General features: G+C 45.7%; 1 protein-coding gene across 1 annotated transcript in view; it reads left to right on the top strand.

Moving 5' to 3' along the window:
• The window catches only part of ITPKA (inositol-trisphosphate 3-kinase A), a 605,052-nt gene that overhangs the window by 577,540 nt on the left and 5,300 nt on the right, over positions 1-22,212 (top strand). The window contains exon 6 of the mRNA XM_085627107.1: positions 10,756-10,827. Within this exon, the coding sequence (XP_085483233.1) occupies positions 10,756-10,827 (72 nt within the window). The remainder of the gene's footprint in view (positions 1-10,755; positions 10,828-22,212) is intronic.

Raw genomic sequence — 22,212 nt, 5'->3', positions numbered from 1 at the left:
ATTGAGAAGGTAAGTGAATATAGGTGAGGATCGATTTGCTACTCTTAAATCCATACCTAAGTACCTCGAAGATATGTATATTGTCAAGGTTCATGGCTGTGGAAGTAACGTGAACCAATATTTATCAATATATACTTAACATGATGATTGTCAGGTCCTTAATATGTTATCCATGATATTACGGCACCACAATATTCTGTAGTCAATAATAATACCATAGATTTTCGGTCGTAATCTCTAACTATTGAATCAATAACTCAGGAATGTAGGTTGTTGGACAGACAATCAAGAAGATATGTTGTGCTATTTATACAAGGTTATAAGACACATTTTAAAAATAGAAGTGCCGAGGGTCTAAGATTACGGGTTAAGCCAGTGTTGGGACAGAAAAGTCCTACTCATGGTAATGAACGTGTACCCCTGACCTGAGTGCCCCAACTGTACTGATGTCTGGACCCCTAATGCTGATTTTTCTTGATATAGGCAAACACGGATGATGTGTGTGCACCATGACAGGCCTGTCTCATGGATTGCAGTCTTCTTGGACCTGGAGGGGCATCCAAACACTACCCGCATAGTATTGAAAGGCTACTGCCTTCACCAGGAATTAAGCAGCATGAGCACAGTGGTGGCAGCATACCGTGTAGTGATCAGTAGGGGTGAGCAGGTCCTTCTTAGTGTGGGTCACTAGAGTGAGGCTTACATGCGCACTCAGTTAATATTCTGCTACTGTGTGCTTAACTTAACTCACCCTTGTCCTAAATCAGTGTCTAGTGCTGTGCAGAGCATGATTGCTGTATCCACGCTGGGTAAATGTGTGCCTTGGAAGGATACAATACAGGGTCAATGCAGAACTGCACAGTGTATGCATGTTCTGGATGTATGTATGTATGTCTATGAGGTGTACAATACATGTAGTGTTGTGCAGTGTGTGCATGTTAACTGTATGTGCTGGGTGTATGTGTGCCTATGAGTGGTACAGTACACAAAGGAAACAGTGCGGTGCAGTGTGTGTATGCTGTATACATCCACTGGGTGTATGTCTGCCTGTGAATGGTATAATACATGGATGATCCTGGGTTCTATTTTGGGAGACATATGCCTACACGGTAAAACATGAGAAGAGATAGAGTAATCCTCCCTGACAGATTTTTGTATTACTGCATTCCTTAAGCTGGGAGGGACACACACTGGAGAGTGGAGAGCCAAGCTTTCCATGTACACTTCAAAGGGTGCTCTTTGAGTCAGTGAGAGGTCACAAGGAAATGGCCTGGGCACATCTCAGAAAGCAGATGGGCCTGATAAAGAGTAGGGTTCGGACCCTGGGCTAACTGTTTGATACACATGTCACTGTGGCTGGCATTCAGGTCGGGTGTGAACTCTAGTCACTCCCATGACTTGTGTTGTGGGGCTATCAGCTTTGGATTATCACCTGCTTTGACAGACTGCTTTCAAGAGAGCAGAGGAGTGAGTACTTCAAACGAAGCAGACCTCCAACGTAAACTTCAAAGACACAGAGTCTAACTCATATTTGGTAACTGGAAATGGACTATAAGAAGCGCAGCTTGAGACCTCAAACATTGTCATCTGCCAAGCAGCCAGATGTGCTGTGTGAGGAGGGGAAGCACTACAAGACTTCTGGTTGTTACCAGGACTGGGGGCCAAGACCTGCTAATCTGCCTGCTGTGTGAGGGGACAATTACCCAGGAAATGTAAGACCACTTGCCTTAGGAGCATGGAGCACCAGTGCCTGCCTGCTTGCCAAGACCAGTGTGCCCTATTAGAAAGAAGAGAAACCTGGAGGGAAGGAGGTCCAGTGAGGATCCCTGCTGAGTGGACTCCCTTTGCGAGGTGGGAGGAGACGACTGCTGGACCAATCAGGCCACAGCCAGTGCGTAGTGAGGAGGAGGTGACTCTTTATGGCAAGAGGGTCATTAGAAGATTACCGGGCTGTGAGGCTGTAGCTCTTGTACAGTGGTGAGCTACAACCCTGTATACCAAGAGGGGCCACCTGAAGAAGATTGTGGTGCTGTGAGGGCCGCAGCCCTGGTGAATTGGAGAGCCGCCACCCCGTATGCCAGAAGGGGCTGCTGCTGAGGACTTTACTGTGTCGAACAGGCCAGAGCCCGTGTGCAGGGAGAATACAGTGACCTTGTATGTAAGAGAGGGTCACCAGGAACAACAATACATGCAACCTGATCAACATCTCCCACCATCGAAGTGAGATGACCGTGGGAGCACCTGATACTGTCATCGAGGCAAGGGACCCACTTCAGGATTGTCACATCATACCCCTCCCCACTGTGGGAAGGATCAAACACATAACCTGCAAGGAGGAGCCGCAAAGAACCTCCTGTCACTTCAGTGGCGCAACCGAGTTGTACGAACTCTGCACCCGCTGAGTGCATGTGGCCAACAAACCTGAATTCAGCTGCTGCTACTCCAAGCACCCACGGACAGGGCATGCTCAGGAACTACAGACGCTCCAAGCCTGCAGATGCAGATAACACTGATTTCGGGCTAGTCGGCTCCGGGGGAACTTAATTGCTGGTTAGCACTGCTGCGCTGGAACACAGTTAAAATAGAGTCTGAGTAGAGGAAAAATTATGTTCGAGGCATATGAGCTGCAGATTATACACTGTGCATAGATCGCCATCTGGTGTTGGGCCCGGATGTTTGCAGTTTGTTTTTCTTCTTGGACAATCTTTGGAAGTCACGAGTTCGGTGACTCCTCCTTCGGTCCGTACTGCGCATGGGCTTCGGCTCCATCCTCAGATTGTTTTTTTTCCGCCATCGGGCTCGGATGTAATACTTCGTGCTCCGGCTTCGAACCTTTCCCGTTCGACGTTCGACGAAAAATCCTCGTCCATCGAGATTCTTCAGACAGGAATCATCTTCTTCATGTCTCTCTTCGGCACTTCCTCGATTCCAGGCATCGGCAGCGGCCTTCGGGCCTATCTCGACTCCGGTCTCGGCCGATGGAAAGGACTCCCTTCAAGAAGTGCCCAAAATGTGGGTCTAAGTTTCCCCACACCGATCTCCACCAGGTGTGCAACCTCTGCCTCTCTCCCGAACACGAGGCCCGAGACTGCCCCGCCTGCAAGTCTTTTCGATCGAAAAAGACTATTCGGGATCGACGAGCTCGAAGCACCATGGCGCACTCATCGACCTCGGCTCCACCTGACATCTTCAGAGAAGACACCGGAGCTTTGGGACAGCAGCACACCGAACAGGAGGACGATGTCGTCAGCGCTTCCGAAGCCGACGACTCCGACGTGGAGGAGATCACACCGGCGCAGAGGGTCGTGAGTACTCTACCCCCTCCCACTCCCGCGCCCATACCGAAAGAGACTCCGGTTACACCTTCGCCTCCGGGCCTAGGGAAAACCAAGCATACCGCTTCCATCACCCCACCTTCGGGCCCGATGAAGAGGCATCATAAGTCTCCTGGCGGCTCGGGCTCGAGCCAGCCTGCTAGCGGCGCCGAAAAACACCCTTCGGCACCGAAGAAAACCACACCAAGCTCCGTTCCGAAGCCTCTCGGTGCCAACCAAACATAAATCCCTCGGCACCGATGCACCCGTGCCGAAGCCTGCCTCGGCACCGAACAAAAAATCGGAGGCCCCGAAAAAGCATGGTACGGTTAAACCAACAAAGCCGTTGACTCCGAAAAATTGGCACCGACAGATGATTCGGCGCCGGAGGAGCTCTTCACGCCAGATCCTCATCAAAAGACTTTAACAAATGATCCAAAGACTGGACATTTGACTTTGTCTTCCAAGAAAAGACATTTAGACAAGCCAGCTCCTCCTCCACCGCCAAAACGGAAGGACTCTGCCACATCCCCCTTCAGAGTACCCTCCCCACCACCTCCACCTCCTCCACTTCCCCCATCTCCACCTCCACCTTCTCCACCCTTGCCTCATCGCTCTCCAACCCCGTCTCCAGACCCTGATGACCAAGGGGATCCATAATATGATCCAACAGATGCCCCACAGGACCCCACTCCTCCGGGAACACCAGACCCATGGGAGGATTATCACAATCCAGATGTTCCAGATGTGCCTCAGGATGATCTTTATCCATCCAGGCCATCTCCACCGGAGGATTCCCTGGGGTTCCACCACTTGTTGCAGCGGGCGGCACATTATCATGGGGTGGAATTACACAGTGATCCAGTTGAGGAAGACTTCCTACTTGACACTTTTGACATCGCAGATAAATCTACTGCCATACTGCCCATGCTTGAAGGGGTGACCAAACATGCGGCAGAGGTTTTCAAAGACCCAGTCAGGGCTAGCGTCTTAAACCCCAGAATAGAGAAGATATATAAGGCAGCCCCCACAGATCCTGCCTATATTAAAGGACCTGCTCCCTTAGACTCATTAGTGGTATCCACAGCTAGGAAGCGATCCAATTCTCAGTCATCAGGTGAGGCTCCACCACCCGATAAGGAGTCCAAGCTCTTAGATGCCTCAGGCAAACGCACTGCCTCGCAAGCTGCCAATATGTGGCGCATCGCCAACAAGCAAGCGCTGCTGGCACGGTACGACAGAGCGCACTATGATGAGCTGGAGGCTCTCATGCAACATCTCCCAGAGAAATATAAAAATAAGGCTCATAAACTAATACAAGAGGGAAAGATCATTACCAACACCTCTATTAAATGTGCCCTTGACGCAGCAGACACAGCTTCCAGGGCTATAAACACCAGTGTTCTGCTTCGCCGCCACGCCTGGCTCAGAATCTCAGGCTTTAAGCCGGAGGTCCAAGCATCTATATTGAACCACCCTTTTGACCAACAACACTTATTTGGCCCAAAAGTAGATGAAGCCCTGGAAAAAATGAAGAAGGATACAGATACGGCGAAGTCTATGGGGGCATTACAATCCCACACCCCTAGACGCTCCTTTCGCCATTCCTCCTTTCGAGGCACTGGCAGAGGTTACTCTGCCGATAACGCCTCTACCTCCTACAAGTCCCCTCCTCAGACTACCTTCTCAAAGGGCTATCAAAGAGGTGGATATAGAGGGAACAATAATAAAGGCAGGGGCAAAACCAGCACCGCCCGTTCTGCCACTCCGCCCACGCAATGACTTTCCCCCGCTCCCCCCAGACCATTCCACTCCAGTCGGGGGCAGACTACAAGACTTTTTTCAAACCTGGGAGACCATAACATCAGACAAATGGGTGACCCAAATTATTCGGTCAGGGTACTGTCTCGAACTAACATCTACCCCCCCCAAATATTCCACCCAGGCACCGTACAATGTCACAAGAACATACCACACTGCTGAAACAAGAGGTACTCTCCCTCCTGCAAAAACAAGCTATAGAGCAGGTCCCCGTCAATCAGCAAAATTTAGGGGTCTACTCTCTGTACTTTCTGATACCAAAGAGAGACGAGACCCTACGGCCCATTCTAGACCTCCGGCCTCTAAATGCATACATACATTCAGACCATTTTCACATGGTAACTCTCCAACAAGTTCTCCCACTCCTCTGTCAGGGCGACTTTCTCACTACACTGGACTTGAAAGACGCATACTTTCATATTCCAATACACCCTTCTCACAGAAAGTACCTCAGATTTGTGGTGGACGGCCAACATTATCAGTACAAGGTTCTCCCCTTCGGGGTCACAACCGCACCACGGGTGTTTACCAAATGCCTAGCAGTAGTGGCGGCACACCTCAGAAGACAACACATTCATGTCTTCCCCTACTTGGACGACTGGCTAATAAAAGCCGCGTCCTACAACCAGTGTGTGCAACATACAAACACTACCATCCAACTACTCCACCAGCTAGGCTTCACGGTGAACCACCAAAAGTCCCAGCTGATACCGTCTCACACAAAGCAATACCTCGGTGCCACTATAGACACCTCAAAAGCTATAGCCTATCCCAATTCAGCCAGAATCGCAAGCATACAAGCCTTGCGCCAAAGATTCCTTCTTCAGCACTCTCTCCCAGCAAGAGTGTTCATGAAGCTAATAGGGATGATGGCATCTTGCATCTTCATAGTGCCTCATGCAAGACTCCACATGCGTCCACTCCAAGAGTGCCTAGCACGCCTGTGGAACCAGGCCCAGGGACAGCTGACGGATCTGGTGTTGGTGGACGGTCGCAACCATCGCTCTCTGCAGTGGTGGAACACCACAAACCTTTCCAAAGGGCGACCGTTCCTGGACCCGGTTCCTCAGGTGATTCTAACGACAGACGCATCGCTCTCCGGCTGGGGAGCGCACCTATTACACCTCACAGTGCAAGGTGTATGGACGCCACAACAAAAGTGACTCCACATCAACCATCTGGAGTTACTGGCGATCTTTCTAGCCCTGAAATGGTTTCAGAAACAAATCTTAGCCAAAGCAGTCCTCAGTCGCACAGACAATATGACTGCAATGTATTATATTCAAAAACAGGGGGACACACACTCTCCCCAGCTCTCTCGCATAGCACAGAGCATATGGAGATGGGCAATCCCACAAAAATTCTTTCTCCTGGCACAACACGTCCCAGGTATACAAAACACCATGGCAGATCTGCTCAGCAGACAAACGCAGCAAATGCACGAATGGGAACTGCATCCACAAGTTCTTCACCCATTCTTTCACAAGTGGGGGCATCCTCAGATAGACCTCTTCGCCACCCACGAAAACAAAAAATGCCCAAGCTTCGCCGCCAGATACCCACACCCATTGTCCAAAGGCAATGCGATATGTATGAACTGGTCAGGCAAATTTGCATACACCTTTCCACCTCTCCCGCTAATTCCATTAGTGGTAAGGAAGCTACAACGCAAAGTGGAAGAGATTTGTTGTTTACTGCCGTAACAATTCTATAAACCCTTTAGATGTATCCATACAGCACATCATATGCTATCTGCTCCATCTTCAAAGGTGTAACCTGGCAAACTCATCCATCCGTCTACACCTAGCAGCAATTGCTGCTTACCTGCAAAACAGACAGCATTTATCACTTTTCAGAGTGCCTGCTATTAAAGCCTTCATGGAAGGCCTTAAAAGAGTAATTCCGCCCAGGGCACCACCCTCACCTGTGTGGAATCTAAACGTAGTTCTTACAAGGCTAATGGGTCCGCCTTTCGAACCAATGCATAAATGTGAGCTACAGTTCCTTACTTGGAAAACAGCTTTCCTCGTAGCTATCACTTCCCTTAGAAGGGTTAGCGAAATACAAGCGTTCACTATACAAGAACCCTTTTTACAGATACATCACAGCAAGGTGATACTTCGCACAAATCCAAAATTTCTGCCCAAGGTCATTTCCCCCTTCCATCTCAATCAATCGGTGGAATTACCGTTTTTTTTCTCGCAACCTCAATCTGTTGCGGAAAGGGCTCTACATACACTTGATGTTAAAAGGGCTTTACTGTACTACATACAAAGAACGCAACCTTTCAGAAAGACTAAACAGTTGTTTGTCTCCTTCTCTCCACCGCATAAAGGCAACCCCATCTCAAAATCAGGGATAGCTAGGTGGATTGTAAAGTGCATACAAATTTGCTATCACAAAGCAAAAAGAACATTATCTGTTCCACCTAAAGCCCACTCTACAAGAAAGATAGGGGCTTCTATGGCTTTTCTAGGGAACATACCCTTAGATGACATCTGCAAAGCAGCCACATGGTCAACACCGCACAACTTCACAAAACATTACTGTGTAGACGTGCACTCCAAACAACAAGCTAGTGTGGGCCAGGCTGTACTAAAGACACTGTTTCAAACCACTGCAACGGATACCGGTGGTCGCCGCTAGGGTTGGGTACTGCTATATAATCTATGCACAGTGTATAATCTGCAGCTCATATGCCTCGAACGGAATATGCTACTTACCAGTATGCATCTGTTCTTGGCATGTAGAGCTGCAGATCTATACACGCCCACCCGCCTCCCCGGCTACCTGTATCCGTTCCAGTCTATCTTATTTAGATACAACACACATGGGTTTCTTTACTATTATCACTACGCTCCATCTTTTCCCTGCTGGCGAAAAACAAACTGAGGATGGAGCCGAAGCCCATGCGCAGTATGGACCGAAGGAGGAGTCACCGAACTCGTGACTTCCAAAGATTGTCCAAGAAGAAAAACAAACTGCAAACATCCGGGCCCAACACCAGATGGCGATCTATGCACAGTGTATAGATCTGCAGCTCTACATGCCAAGAACAGATGCATACTGGTAAGTAGCATATTCCTTATTTATTTATTTTCCCCTCTGCATCAGCCTACGAAATCCCCCCGCGTGGCCCCATCACCCTTCTGCTGTTACCTGCACAGGTGCCTCAGGGGACTGTGTAGTTGTATGTGAATGTTGTATTTTTCCTTTGAGTTGTTAGCGGTAGAAATAAAATACTTTCCCTTTTCCATAAAGGTGAGTGTTTGGCTGGAAAATGACTTATTGCTGATGCTGCACACAGTTTGAGTTGTGAGCCTGTGTTCATTTCCCTGAATCCAGCTCCCCACTCGAGGGAGCCCTTGACTGCTCTGACCATGCTATTCCTGAGAGTCAAGTGCTGAAGGCAGTAGCTGCTAAGGATCCATAGTACATCGGGACCTGGGCTAGTTGGAGCAAAAGGCTGCAACCCCATGACTGGGCCAGTAAGCCCTGCATGCCCTGTGGCCCTTTGAAAGAGGTTTGACAGTCAGGTTTTGTGAACTTTTCTCTTTAGAACAGTGTTAGACATAAGTGCCGTCTGTGATCATTTTATCGCATCTGTTGTGCTAGGCATTACAGTGCAACACAGAACAAATTTATTTAATGTAGGTTGGTCTATACAATCAGAATCAAATAATGGCAGACATTAAATAATTGTTTGTTTAAGGAAGACTGATGTTTTACCAGTCTGAAATTATAGACTGTTACCATGTTTCCATTGGCCATGTTGTGTTAATACAACTAATAATCATCATATCATTGTCCAGTGTGTACAGCTTGTAAAGATAATCTATGGGATTCAAGCTTCTGGATTGTTTGCAACAGCTATGAAAAAATAAGCAGTGAAGATCCAATGTCTGACCTGTTCAGGATTGCTTTGTAAACACAAGTTGTTAAGATATTTGCTTCTTGCCTCGTTTTTGCAGAGACAGGCAAAACCAATTGGATAAGACACAAGGCTTGGCCTACTTGTACTGCTGAGCACATGCATTACAGGAGTGAGTCAAGTTTTTTTGCTATAAAGGAATGCCCGGACACAGGCATGCAAGGGGCATGGGTGGAGCACTAAATCTCACTGGGCCACATAATTTGATTCTTCATGAGGTCTGGCATGGAGACCTTTATAAAGACAACTCTGCAGCACCTTTGCTCTGTGGATTTCGAAGGCTGTAGCACACTGCTGTATGTAATAAACCTGTAAGTCAATAGATATTGGATAAGAGAATGGGTTTTATCTCTATCAAGAACAATGAATTGTGACTTTCTACATACAGTAAGGGTCTCAATTTAGAAGTTGAGGATGTCGAGCATCTGCCCAAAAAAATCAGCAGGTGGCGTGTCCACCAACTTGCAGTTCCCCAAAACTATTTATTTGTTCTGCCAGCAAAGCCTCAGCTGACTTCAGCGAAAATCCATGACTGCTGCCAGATGGCAGTGAAATGGAACCACCCTATTCCGGGGCACCCTTCCCTGGATTTCCATGAATGGGACCATCATGTAAAGCATGGTGGTCCTTGGAAGGAAAAACAAAAACTGGCTCCGACGTATTGTGAGAAAACTCCAGGTGCAGTAAGGCCATTGAATTTTGTTTGTACTGAAACAAACTCCACTTATGGAGTGCATTCCAGTAAAACAAGAAATGATTGCCAAGTAGGCAAAACAAAAACAAGGCCACTGCTCGGTATTCATATGTGCCATCAGTGTAGCCACTGCACCGGCGGTGGCCAGAAGGCACTAAGATCCCCACCAGGCAAGCAAGGGTCTCTAAATATGGCAGGCAGTGCTCCATCAGAGGAGCGCAGGCCTGAGCCTCTATTGACACGGATGGCCAAACAACAAATTAGCCGTCGGTAAGTTACTTCAATAACATCCCTCCAATGTGGGTGAGGTACCTGATTGTTTGCCACTCCGCACAATACACTGACATCTGCGAGGGGTGAGGAATCTCCAAAACTGTGATATCCATTGAGGTGTGGCATCTGCTGGAAGGGAAGCAGACCCAGGAAAGGGGGACTAACGCAAAATGGGGAGGTACATCCAACAGAAGTGACATGGAAGCGTACAAATGTTGTTGAATTTTAAGTTTTATAATTTATGAAAAGTGCTGTAAGTCTTTTGTGCATTACAGAACAATCCAGGTATTCTGAACAGCAGAGAGGAACATACTTCTTTGTAAGATAATGCATTTGAAATTAGTTTTAGGGTCATACTTAGAGTTTGGTAGATGGCTGATTATCCCATGACCAAGTGGCGTAGGCTATAATGCACTTGAACTCTTCCACGTTTGCAACAGCATATCCCGTCCGCCAAACTCTGAATAAAGCCATTAGTATGTTACCAATATCATCTTGATGGCCTGCAACCTAGGTAAAGGCAATTAAGTTATCACAATTTGGCAGGTAACTGGCCACTGAATAGTGGCTATTGAGCACCCTCTATACCTTGGAAATGTTCCTTATTTAACCAGTTTCTTCATTAAATGACTACACCAAATCTATTTCCTAAAGCTTTGTAAAGAATTCTGCATTGTCCATGACTAATTAGGTTCTATTTATTTTTTACCTTCTTTTTTTAGGAGCAATACATCACAAGACTGCAGGAAATAAGGGCTGTTATTGAGAAGTCAGATTTTTTTAAGCGGCATGAGGTGAGTTTTGATGAGGTGACTAAATTTGAACACAACCTATAGAGCAGCAGATGTGTGGTGAAGAAAAGACGAATGTGTGACCAAACACAAACGGCCTGATTCACAAGGTAAGTTCAGCACCACACATGGTACCAGTGGTTCACCATGTGTTGTGCTGAAAATACTATTGTTTTTTTTACGAGCAACTTGCACTCTGATTTTGTGAATAAGCAAAAAGTAGTAAACTCAGACAAAATTGTAAATTACTCAAAGGGGTACGTTACCTTTATGAATGAGGCCCAGAGTAGTTGAGGATACCAGTGGCTAGATCAGGCTTCTACAACAATTAGATTGTGAGCTACTGGTATCTCTTTAGTGAGCCAAATTAGAAGCTTTTGCGTTGTACAATTAATATATGCATACTAAAATTGAAAAGCATGTACTTGAAATGAAAATGTGTGTATTTTCAGAATTCATATGCTGATTTTTGGAGAAAAAGAGTAAAATTTCCAAAATATATTTAAAGCTGATATTTGAGTGATAAAAATCAAAGTGTTGCAGAGACTATTACTATCATTATTATTAACTTGGTCACAGGGGCATTGCAGCTACGGCTGTTATGTATTGCCCATGTAGAGGCATTCCACATAAACAAAGAATTTTTTTAATATACTACTGACAACACTGCCTGATGCACCGAGGTGGTCGCTATTGATAATCTTGCAAGTGGTGGATACTACTGTAATCTTGTCTGGTGTGGTTCCTACTACATCTCTAATAATAGTAGCTCAGGATGATTTTCATTCTACATAAGTAACTCTTACTGCAGAAAAGTTTGGAGACTCCTGGGTTAGATATATTCAATGCCATTGGATTTATTTGATTATGCAGCTTCAGAAAAACTGCATTCCTTAAAATCTGCACGTGCCACATCGATCATTGCTGCATAATATTCTCTTTGGTGTCAAAAAATTGTTTCTCCCACAAACATACCAAAAGTGAAGCCATAATAAAATACTGCATACAATACACACAGAGACGTTAGGTGTGCATCTTTAACACACTGATTGCTGCATACCTTTGAAGAGGTGAGAACCCCAACCCGTTCATGTCCTGCCAGATTAAGGGAACTAGGTGTGTAATGCATGGTTACCAGGCAACAACGACACTGTAGGAGGTATAGATGTCATTACTAAAGCGACATTTATAGAAAATTGACAGATGTCCCATTCAGCCACCTTATTCAGGGAGGGGGACATTGCTGTGAATCTGACAGAGGAACTGTTACCGGTTCGTCCTTTAGGTCAACCTTGAACATTGGGTACTGCACCAGCATTCAGTGGCACAAACGGTATTTAAATACCCTCAATGCAGAGCATGGTGGCCCTGGGTAGGAATAAAACAGTCCATGTTCTCAGAATTCTCAGCATGTCATGGGTATTGCTTTAACACCTTTTGGCTTCTATGTGTATAAATACACTTTACTTCAGTATTGGAACTTTCAAAGATTCACATGCTTGAATTATTCCCCATCATCATGATGGGAGTCCCCGCTACTTTAAAATAGTAGAAGTAGTAGTAGTAGACTGATAGGTTTAGACTAGAAAAGGTCCAGGTCTCTTAGTTTATTAACCTATCATAGTCATTATTAAAAAGAGACCAAAGTTTGCCTTAACCAATCAGGATGAATCACCCTCTAGGACACTCCAGAGAAATATTCAGTATCACAGATTGTCTACCTCACATTGTGCTAGGGAGTCTCCTCTGAGCTCTGCTCAGCTTTTCACATCTAAAGAAGATTTCTGGACTTCATACTTCAGGGAAGTAACTTTATTGATTTACATTTCAAGCAGATATATATATTCTACTCTTAATATATGTTGTTTGCCACTATCTCTGACTGAGCAGACAAGGCAAGAAAGGCTCTCTTCAGAGAGTGTGCCACCTGTTTAAAGAAGAGGCTATGTGTGGAAGACCCTCATAAAAAGTGCATTTACTTTTTATATCCAGCCCATAAGGCGTCAGACTGCAAAATTTGTCACACTTTTTCAAACAAAACTCTCCGAGACCATGAGAGACAGCTTCTCATTTGGCTCCAGAAGATGAATTCCAGGTCATAGAGTGAGCAGTCTACATCCTCAAGAATTTCCCTTAAAAGGGAAATGGATTCCTCGCACTTGGATAAGGAACCCCATGCCAAATGTGCTAAGAAATCCTCTCAGGATGTTTCCACAGAGAGCAAGAAAGGGTCTCACAGGAGAGAACAGCCTTCAAAGACTGTATCAGAGCCCAAAAGCACACCTCCAGGACTAAAATTGACATTCAAAAAGCCTTCTTCAGAGCCATCGTTGAGCTCTCTGCCATCTAGGAAGGGTCCGTCAACTCCCTCATTGACGAGGGGAAGCACCTCATTGACGTCTACATCTTTCTTCATGGCCCTATCATCGTCGACGACTTCTCCATCGTCGTCCACTCAGACAGCGATTTCGTCTACCATCTCTCTGGCATCGCCAATGAAGATTTCGTCTTTGTCTTTAAAAATGTGACCACAGACAGAGAAGTCACTTTCGACGAGACTGTCATTGTAGTCGGCAGCAGAGAAATCAGTGCCCATTCATCAACGAAGACCGAATCGTCAACGAAGACCGTGTCGTCAATGAAGGCACAGTCATCGACGAAGACACAGTCGCCGACGAAGAAGAAACTCACCAGAGGTATACACATTGTCGTAAAGCCCACCAACATAGACGTCAATGGCAGCCATGTCTCTGGCGAAGATTCCTTCATCACCAAAATCGCTGTGGTGGTCAGATCATTCTCACCTAAGCCTATGTGCACTAACATAACCCCAGAACATACTTCCCCTAGTAAGATCACTCCACACATCTTCTGGAGGAGGAAGATTCTGAAGATGAGGGCCCATTTTTGGGTGCGTATAGTCCTTCGGACTTACATGTTAGGTGCCAGGATGACAACAAAGAGGAGGAACAGGGATATAATGGTCAGGCCCACTATACCCAACCTGAGATGGGGCATCAACAGTATCAGCAGGACATGGTCACAATGCTGTCTGCCTTGCTCACAGATCTTCAGTTTATGTTGGAGGATTACTGCAGGCGAATCCCACCTGCAAGACCTGTTGCAGAATCTCCACCTCCAATGGGATCACCCGTACAGCGTTCCACTCCTACGAGGTTGTCAGTTCCTAATACTCCGCAGTCCATTCCTCACCAGGAAGTTATCTCTTCGGATGAAGAGAAGCAAGAGTGTGAACTTCCAAACACGGGCACGGAGTGGGATAATCATTCGATTTCCTTGCCTGCTTTACCAACACTTCCTCCAGTAGATTCTCCACCAGAAGACATAGGAGGGTATCATAACCTTTTAGAATGCGCAGCAAAAAGATTTGCTTTGCCAATGCCCTGGAAACAGTCTGACTGTTTCCTTTACGACTTTAAATAACCATTTTGAATGTCTATCAGGGTTATACCAATTATTGATTACATCTGGGAGGAGGGTATTAGAATCATGAAGACCCCAGCTTCTATACCAGCGGTGCTCCCACATCTTGACAAGAAATACAAGGCTATGGATAATGCACCAGCGTGTCTCACAGGACACCCAAAACTGCTCAAAGAATCCGGCAGCACTTCTTTTTGCTCCTCCTGACAAGGGTGGCAGGTGGTTATCTTCAATTGAAAGGCGTTTCTCTTCGATGTCAGCACTAACAGTGAGTGCGGCGAATTCTCTGGTGATCTTAGGGTGCTATGATCGCTAGATATGGTCCGACATAGCCCTTATCTGGACCAACTACCAGAGGATGCTAAGGAGGAGGCAAAGAAGATCCTGCATGAGGGAGAAATGGCATCCAATTAAATTATAGATTCTGCCATGGACGTCGGTATCACAGGTTTCAGACAATTGGCAGGCGGGTAGTTCTAAGAACACAAGCATGGCTTAAAGCCACCTCATTCTTGCTGGAGGTTCAGAATAAGATCTTGGACCTACCCAGTGACAGGTAGGACCTCTGTGGAAGCCAGGTAGAGGAGGTCCTTAAAACAATAAAAGCGGTCACGGAAACCGCCAAGTCTTTGTGGATGCTGCAGTTCAGGAAAACTCCTTTTTGAGGCTCCAGAGGGAAAGGACAGCCTTCCTATAGGGGAGGGTATCAATAATACCATTACCCGGCATACTCCTCAAATACTCAATCTTACTGTTCCCAATTCCAATAAAGACAACCTCCTTAGACATCAAATGTCAGGTCAAACGGGGGAAATCAGCCCAGGCGGGCAAGGATATGGTACAGGCTCGGGCCCCAATTCCTCCACCACATTCTCCTCAATTTCTCCCATCAAAAACTTTGTATCTCGTAGGCAATATTTCCAATCACCTTCACCAACGGAAAACCATTACCTCAGACTAGTGCAATTTGGACATACACTGCAGTTTATCCCAAAACTACCATTAGACCCACCACAACACTTCCACCAAAAGCATCTCAAAGTTCTTCAACAAGAAGTCAAAGCCATGCTTCAGAAAGGGGCAATCGAGAAATTGCCAGTCACCCACAGGGCAGAGGTTTCTACTCCTGTTTCTTCTTAATAAGAAAGGTAGTGGCGACCAGTTTTGGAGCTCAGAAGCCTCAACGTCTACCTGGAAAAAACAATCATTTCGGATGATCACGTTGCAGGAGGTTCTGAAACTCCTAAACCAGTGCGATTTCATGATCTCTTTAGACCTCCAAGATGCTTATTTCCACATACCCATTCACCCAAGGCACAGGAAATACCTGACGTTTTTGGTTGCCGGATGCCACTTCCAGTTCAAAGTGCTCCCCTTCTGACTCAAATCTGCGCCCAGATGGTTTTACAAAGTGCCATGCTCCAGTCACAGCGTTTCTCAGGCAGCATCAACATAACGTCCTCCCATATCTGGACGACTGGCTGATAAAGGCACCCTCCAAATCAGCAGCACAAGTGTCTACAAAGGCCTGCACAGTTCTCTTTCGACGGCTGGGTTTCACTCTCAATCGCAAAAATCCACACAGAGCCCATCACAAACTATTGTCTTTCTGGGAGCCAAGTTAGACACGGTGTGCTTAAAGGCTTATCCTGCAGACGAACACCAACACCGGCTTCTCATGCTCACAAAATCCATCAAAAGAAAAAAGTCTCTTTCAGTCCGACTGTACAAGTCTCTCTTGGGAATGATGTAACCCTGCATACCGCTGATCCCATTCTGTCGCCTCAAAATGTGACCCATGCAGGAGGAACTGGACAAGCCGTGGCCGCAGTCCTAAGACTCTTTCAACTACATCATCAAGATAACTCCACGCATGCTAAAGGCATTGGAGTGAGGGGAAGACAAAAGCCATCTGTCAGCAGGGCTGTCTATCCGACACACAGAGGCACCCTGAATACCACAGATGCGTCACTGGAGGGATGGGGAGCTTATCTCCAAGATCTTCAATTGAGCGGCAAGTGGCATCGAACTCAAAGTCAATCCCATATAAATCCATTGGAATTAAAAGCAGTACATCTATCCCTCGAAGCTTTTTTTTCCCAGGATTCAGCATTAGTCAGTGCTCATCTATTCGGGCAATACCACAACGATGCACTATATAAACAGGGTGGCACAAGATCTCGCCAGCTTTCCAGGAAAGCACAGAAGTTGTGGGAATGGGCTATGGTTCGCAGAATCTGCCTCCAAGCAGAACATGTTCCAGGATATCAGAACATGATTGCAGACACACTTAGCAGGCTCACGACGCTGTGCCACAAATGGGAACTGCACTAGTATTCCCTGCACAACATCTTCCTACCCTGGGGAACACCAGAATTTAACCTGTTCGCAAGTCCCCAGAACCGCAAATGCCCGTACTATGTAAGTTGGCATCCCAAACAGGAGTCATGGGGAAATGCCTTTTCAATTTCATGGTCCTTCATCTTTGCTTACGCTTTTCTCACATTCCTCTTCTTCCAAGAGTCCTGAGAAAGATGAAGCCATGAAAACTGATCCTCATTGCACACAGAACTGCTGCTTCGATCACAGGGCCCGCCCTTCCGACTTCCAGTGTTTCCCAATCTTCTAACTATGAACCAGGGGCTGCTACATTATTTAGCTCCACATGTTCAAGCAACAGCCACGTTGTTAGACGCCACAAAGGCATTTGATTCGCTAGAGTGGCGATTCCTGTTTACACTGCTACCCCACTTAGGGTTTAGCCCCCTATTCATCTGACAAATACAGTTGCTATATACAGGCCCTGTGGCACGAGTCAAGATTAACGGACAAATGTTGGAGTCTTTTGCCATAACAAGGGGCACAAGACAGGGATGTCCCCTGTCGCCCTTGTTGTTTGCCATCGCCACTGAGCCATTGGCAGCCCGGCTGCGCCAGCACCATACGCAGAGGAGCATAGGGTTTACGTCTCGGGGACTGTTGATTTCCATGTATGCAGATGACATGATAATATATCTAACTAACCCGAAAGAAAACTTCGTAGAAGTAATGAGAGAGATCGTCCGCTATGGTGGGCTCACAGGAATCCAGGTAAACTGGTCAAATCAGTGATCTTTCCACTCACAGATGACACCACCCCAGTGGACGTAGAGTTTCCTATTCAGTGGGCGAGTGGTGAAGTTAAGCATTTGGGAATATGGGTGAGCAGATCACTCCAGGAAATATGGCTTGCAAACTATGGGAAAGTAATGGACTGGATAGAGAGTAAGATAAAGCAATGGAGACAACTTCCACTATCACTGATGGGTGGCATATCAATCATCAAGATGGTAATCCTGCCCAAACTATTATACTTGTTTGTAAACATTCCGATGCCGTTGAATACACATTTTTTCCGGAAACTGAGATCCAATATGATAGATCTGGTGTGGGCGGGCAAGCAGCCTAGGGCTGCCTGGAAGCTGCTGACCCTACCATTTGCTCAAAGTGGACTGGGAGCTCCCGATTTCGAACTTTATGCATACAGCGCACAAGCGCAGTACTTGCACTTCTGGCAGCACCCAACGCCATTTCAGCCACACGTGGCGGTAGAAATAGATAAAGTAGCCCGCATGCCTCTAAACACGGCAATCTATCAGCCTTACAAGATACCACACTCAGAAATTGACACGGTAGAAACCATGAGGTGGGCATTGACAGGAATTGCGCGGAGGGCCGATCTTGTGGAACTTTACACCCCATCCATGCCGATAGGGGGTAACCCGCTGCTAACTCCATTAATGGACAAAGCCATTGCATTAAGAGCAAAGGCACATGCATTGGAAAGGGACAGCGATCTATTCCCGGGGGACACGTTTCTGTCGATACAACAAATGTGTAACCCCGAAGCACCCACGGCATCGGATATGTTGTTGTACTACCAGATTCGGGCTGCATGCCGCGCTAGATACTTGTCATTTCCACACGCGCCTCCTGCACTGCCTGCACTAGAGAATATATTGGTTAACCCCTCACCCCGTAAATTGATTACGCGAATCTACAGCATAACGCAAAAAGAGTCACCTATAATCATATGCATCACAAGAGCAGATTGGGAGAATGACTCCAACCTCACTATCACGGAAAAACAATGGCAATATTGCTGTTCACAATTAGAAAGCCTCTCCCCCAATTATAGACTAAGACTAATTCATTTTAACTTTCTACATAGACTATACCGGACGCCCTCCCAGCTGCATCGTATGGGCATTTACCCGGAAACGAAATGCTGGGGCCCAAGAGGCCACATTCTCCCATCTGGCATGGAACTGCAGACCTGTTGAGTGCTTTTGGATGGCAGTTTTGGGGCATATCAGGCAAATAACTAATACCGAGGTAAGGGCACCCCGCTGACGGCACTCCTGGGCTACATGGCCGAAGTTCCGAAGAAGTCCCGAAAACTTACGTCCATGCTGCTTTTATTAGCTAAAAGGCAGGTTGCGCTTAATTGGAAGAAGCGTCGAGCCCCTACAATAGCCGCATGGTTGAATAATGTAATATACTGCAAGGACCTGCTGTCCAATTATTGGGAATTAATGCCTAGCAGATCCAGACCTTTGGATATTTGGCAACCATTCGCCACCTGGCTAGACACGAGAGGTTCAGACTTATGCAGGAACTAAGCGTATATGCTGAAGTTGAGCGGCTGGGGGTAATCACTAAACATTTCGGACTGGGATCTCGGGTATGGGGATCAAGAGGTGTAAATCCAGAAAAGTGACATGAAAGGATATGGAACATCGGACCAACTACATCACTCATATGCATCACACGACATACAGGGTGGCACTACAGTCCATTCGAATATGGCAGGTGGGAGGAGGCAGAGGGGGGGTTACTGGTAAGTTAAGTTAGGTTTTTATTGTATATAAACTCATGACATATGCTGTGACAGGCCCATCAGAAGACAATGGGATGCTAATACACGAATGTTTGACTTCGCTGCCGGCCCGTTGGGTTGTAGGCATGAAAGCTGTGTCCTGTTAGTCAAGTAATAGTACAATCTGTGCTGCCGGCCTCCGGGTTGTGTGCATACAGCTGTGTCGCGAAAGTTTGTTTAAATAAAAAAATAAAAAATAAAAAAGAGAACTATGAACCAGGGGCAGATCCTACACCCGGATCCCAGGAACCTAAAATTATCGGCATGGCTCCTGAATTCAATGAGTTCTAGTACTTTAACATTTCTGGGGAATGTTGAGATATCTTAGCCAGAGCTAGGCCGGACAGTACCAACAAAACGTACCATCTGAAATGGAAGGGTTTCTGCATCTGGTGCCATCAAGCAGGTATACATCGCTGTCCTACCCTTCAGTGCAGGTCTTACTTTCCCTTTTGCAGCTAGCGCAATCAGGCTAGGCACATAGCTCAATAAAGATTCACTTAGTGGCCATTTCCCGTAACAGAACATCACTTTCCTCTCCACCTTTGTGGTCTTCTAGAACAATCAAAGAGTTTCTCAAAGGACTGTTTTGAGTTTTTCCTCCTACAAGGCCTCCGTCTCCGGCCCGGCAGTTAAACACTGTTCTTTGCCAATTGATGAAACCCCCTTTCGAACCAATTCACTCAGTGGAAATCAAGTTCCTGTCATGGAAGTTGGCTTTACTTCTTGCCCTGACCTCAGCCAGACAGATCAGTGAAATTCAAGCTATTCAGGAAATTGTTATAGAGGAACCCTTCTTGCAATTCACAACGGACAGAATTCTACTGCACACAAATCCGAAATTCATACCAAAAGGTTCCACTGATTTCCACCTTAAGAAACCTCTGGTACTAAAGACTTTCTTCCCGAATCCATCAACGACTGTAGAGAGGGCTCTAAACTTGTTGGATGTCAGGCGTTTCCTAAAATGTTATCTGCATAGGACACTAGCTTTTCGCAAGACTTCTTAATTATTTGTCGCGTACAGTGCGCCAAGGAAAGGTTTCCCACTCTCCAAGCAGAGTATTTCTAGATGGATCGCAAGTGACACCAAGTTTTGCCATCACAAAGCAAGCAGACCACTGTCTTCAAGAGCCCAAACCCACTCCACGAGGGCTGTGCCTACAGCTGTAGCATTATTTGCGGGAGTGTCACTTACTGAGATTTGCAGTGTAGTAACATGGAAGAATAGACACATATTTACTCAACATTACTGCCTGGATTCAGCACTTCTAAACGACATGGTGGTGGGTCAAGCTGTACTTCGGCATCTATTCCATTAAGATTAGCCACCCGTGTGTAGTGTCTTTACTGCTTCCTTCACAGCCTCTGACTTGTCCCTGTAGAATGTTCATATAGTTGTGATGCATTAGAATGTTCTCTGACTCCCTGAAGTCAGTTGAGATCTGAGGCTGAGCGGTTAGGAACCTGCTCCTGGTGGGGTTCATTGGTTTTTAGTGAATTTTTATCTATTCATCTTCTTCTAATATACTTACCTGGAATAAACCTGATTATCTACCACTCAGACTGACTACTTGATCCTTTATCCATCACCACAATTTGGCGACGATTTGGGCGTACTTCAGCCTGCTACTTATAAGGACTGTCAAGACCAGGAAACTACAAGGTAAAGAATTTCGTTTTCATTCAAGAAACATTCTCAAGCATACTGGACCCCACCAGTGACCATTCAACTGGTCACCTTCATCCTTAAGTGTCAGTCCCTTATCGAAAATGTCCGTTGGAGCCAGCGTGAGCCTTCTTTCGTCTCGAGCAAATCTTCTTGAGCTCGTGACTCCATTCATGACGCTTCCACTCCTTTTGCTGATTAGCCACGCTTTCCAGCTTTGGCGTGCCGAAAGCCTCCCGGCACTACGTGATGTGCGTCCCGCCATTTTCTGGTGGGAGTATTCCGCAAGAATTGATAATATATTGCACAGGATGTACAACTGGACGTGCAAGTTTCAACTTCTTGAAGTCACGTGAGTCTGGTGCCATCCAATACACAGTTATTCTTCAAAATGTTTAAACATATCGAAATACCTGTTTCAACGACTATGGAGAGCCCATCATTGCTCTTATGTGAAGTTTTATGGATGATTTATTTCGTGCTTCACTCTGTCTATCTCATAGACTTACTTCATTGGGCATAATTAATTCAACAGTGCCATCTAGTGGTTTCCAGCGCTAATATACCTTAACATTCAGCAATGCTTAAAATACATGAGAGCACCGTAACTTACTGTTATTGTTTCATCCCTGCCGATTTTAACGTCATGACAAGATTTGCTATTAATGTTTACGCTGCTGGGTCCTCTTCAAAGTCCTCTTCAAGTTTCCTGCTATATTCCAGACAACGGTGACTACATTAATTATTTTATTGTTTTTGTGAAACTTATTTTAGTATACATGGTCATTGTAATTTCTAATGTGATTTCTAATGTATTATAAATACATCTGCATGTTAAATTTTACGTTCATGTATTAATGTTCATGTATTATTATCATTTTATCACCTTATTTACGGCAGGAATAATTCACATAGTGTTATCAATTGAAATTACTATTATATTATTACCTTAATTTTAATAAGTTTTTCGTTATTCGCTGTTTATTTCATAATTAGGCACATTGTATTGATTCTACATTCCAGTTGTTCAACTCTTAATGTGCAGTTTCTATGTAATTTAGTTTCATAATGCTCTATATTGACATGTAATAGATGTGAGTAGATTTACAGTTTCTACATTTACCGGTTTCATATTTTATTTCCTGACGTCAGTTTTCAAGGTACCTATTATTTTCCTTACATTGCACATTGTATTATTTTCTGAATTCAGTTATGCTATTTTCAGTTTCATGATGCTTCATGTTTCCATATGTACATATGTTAACTTCTTCTAAACATTTTCTTGTGCGTAGACGTACGCTACATGAAATTTTATTATAGTTATTACTCATGAGTTTTAATGTTCTGTGCACGGAAC

The sequence above is a fragment of the Triturus cristatus genome, chromosome 9 (genome assembly GCF_964204655.1).
Source record: "Triturus cristatus chromosome 9, aTriCri1.1, whole genome shotgun sequence".
Classification (NCBI taxonomy): domain Eukaryota; kingdom Metazoa; phylum Chordata; class Amphibia; order Caudata; family Salamandridae; genus Triturus; species Triturus cristatus.
The sequence above is the reverse complement of the archived record's forward strand: the minus strand, read 5'-3'. Positions and strand labels throughout refer to the sequence as shown.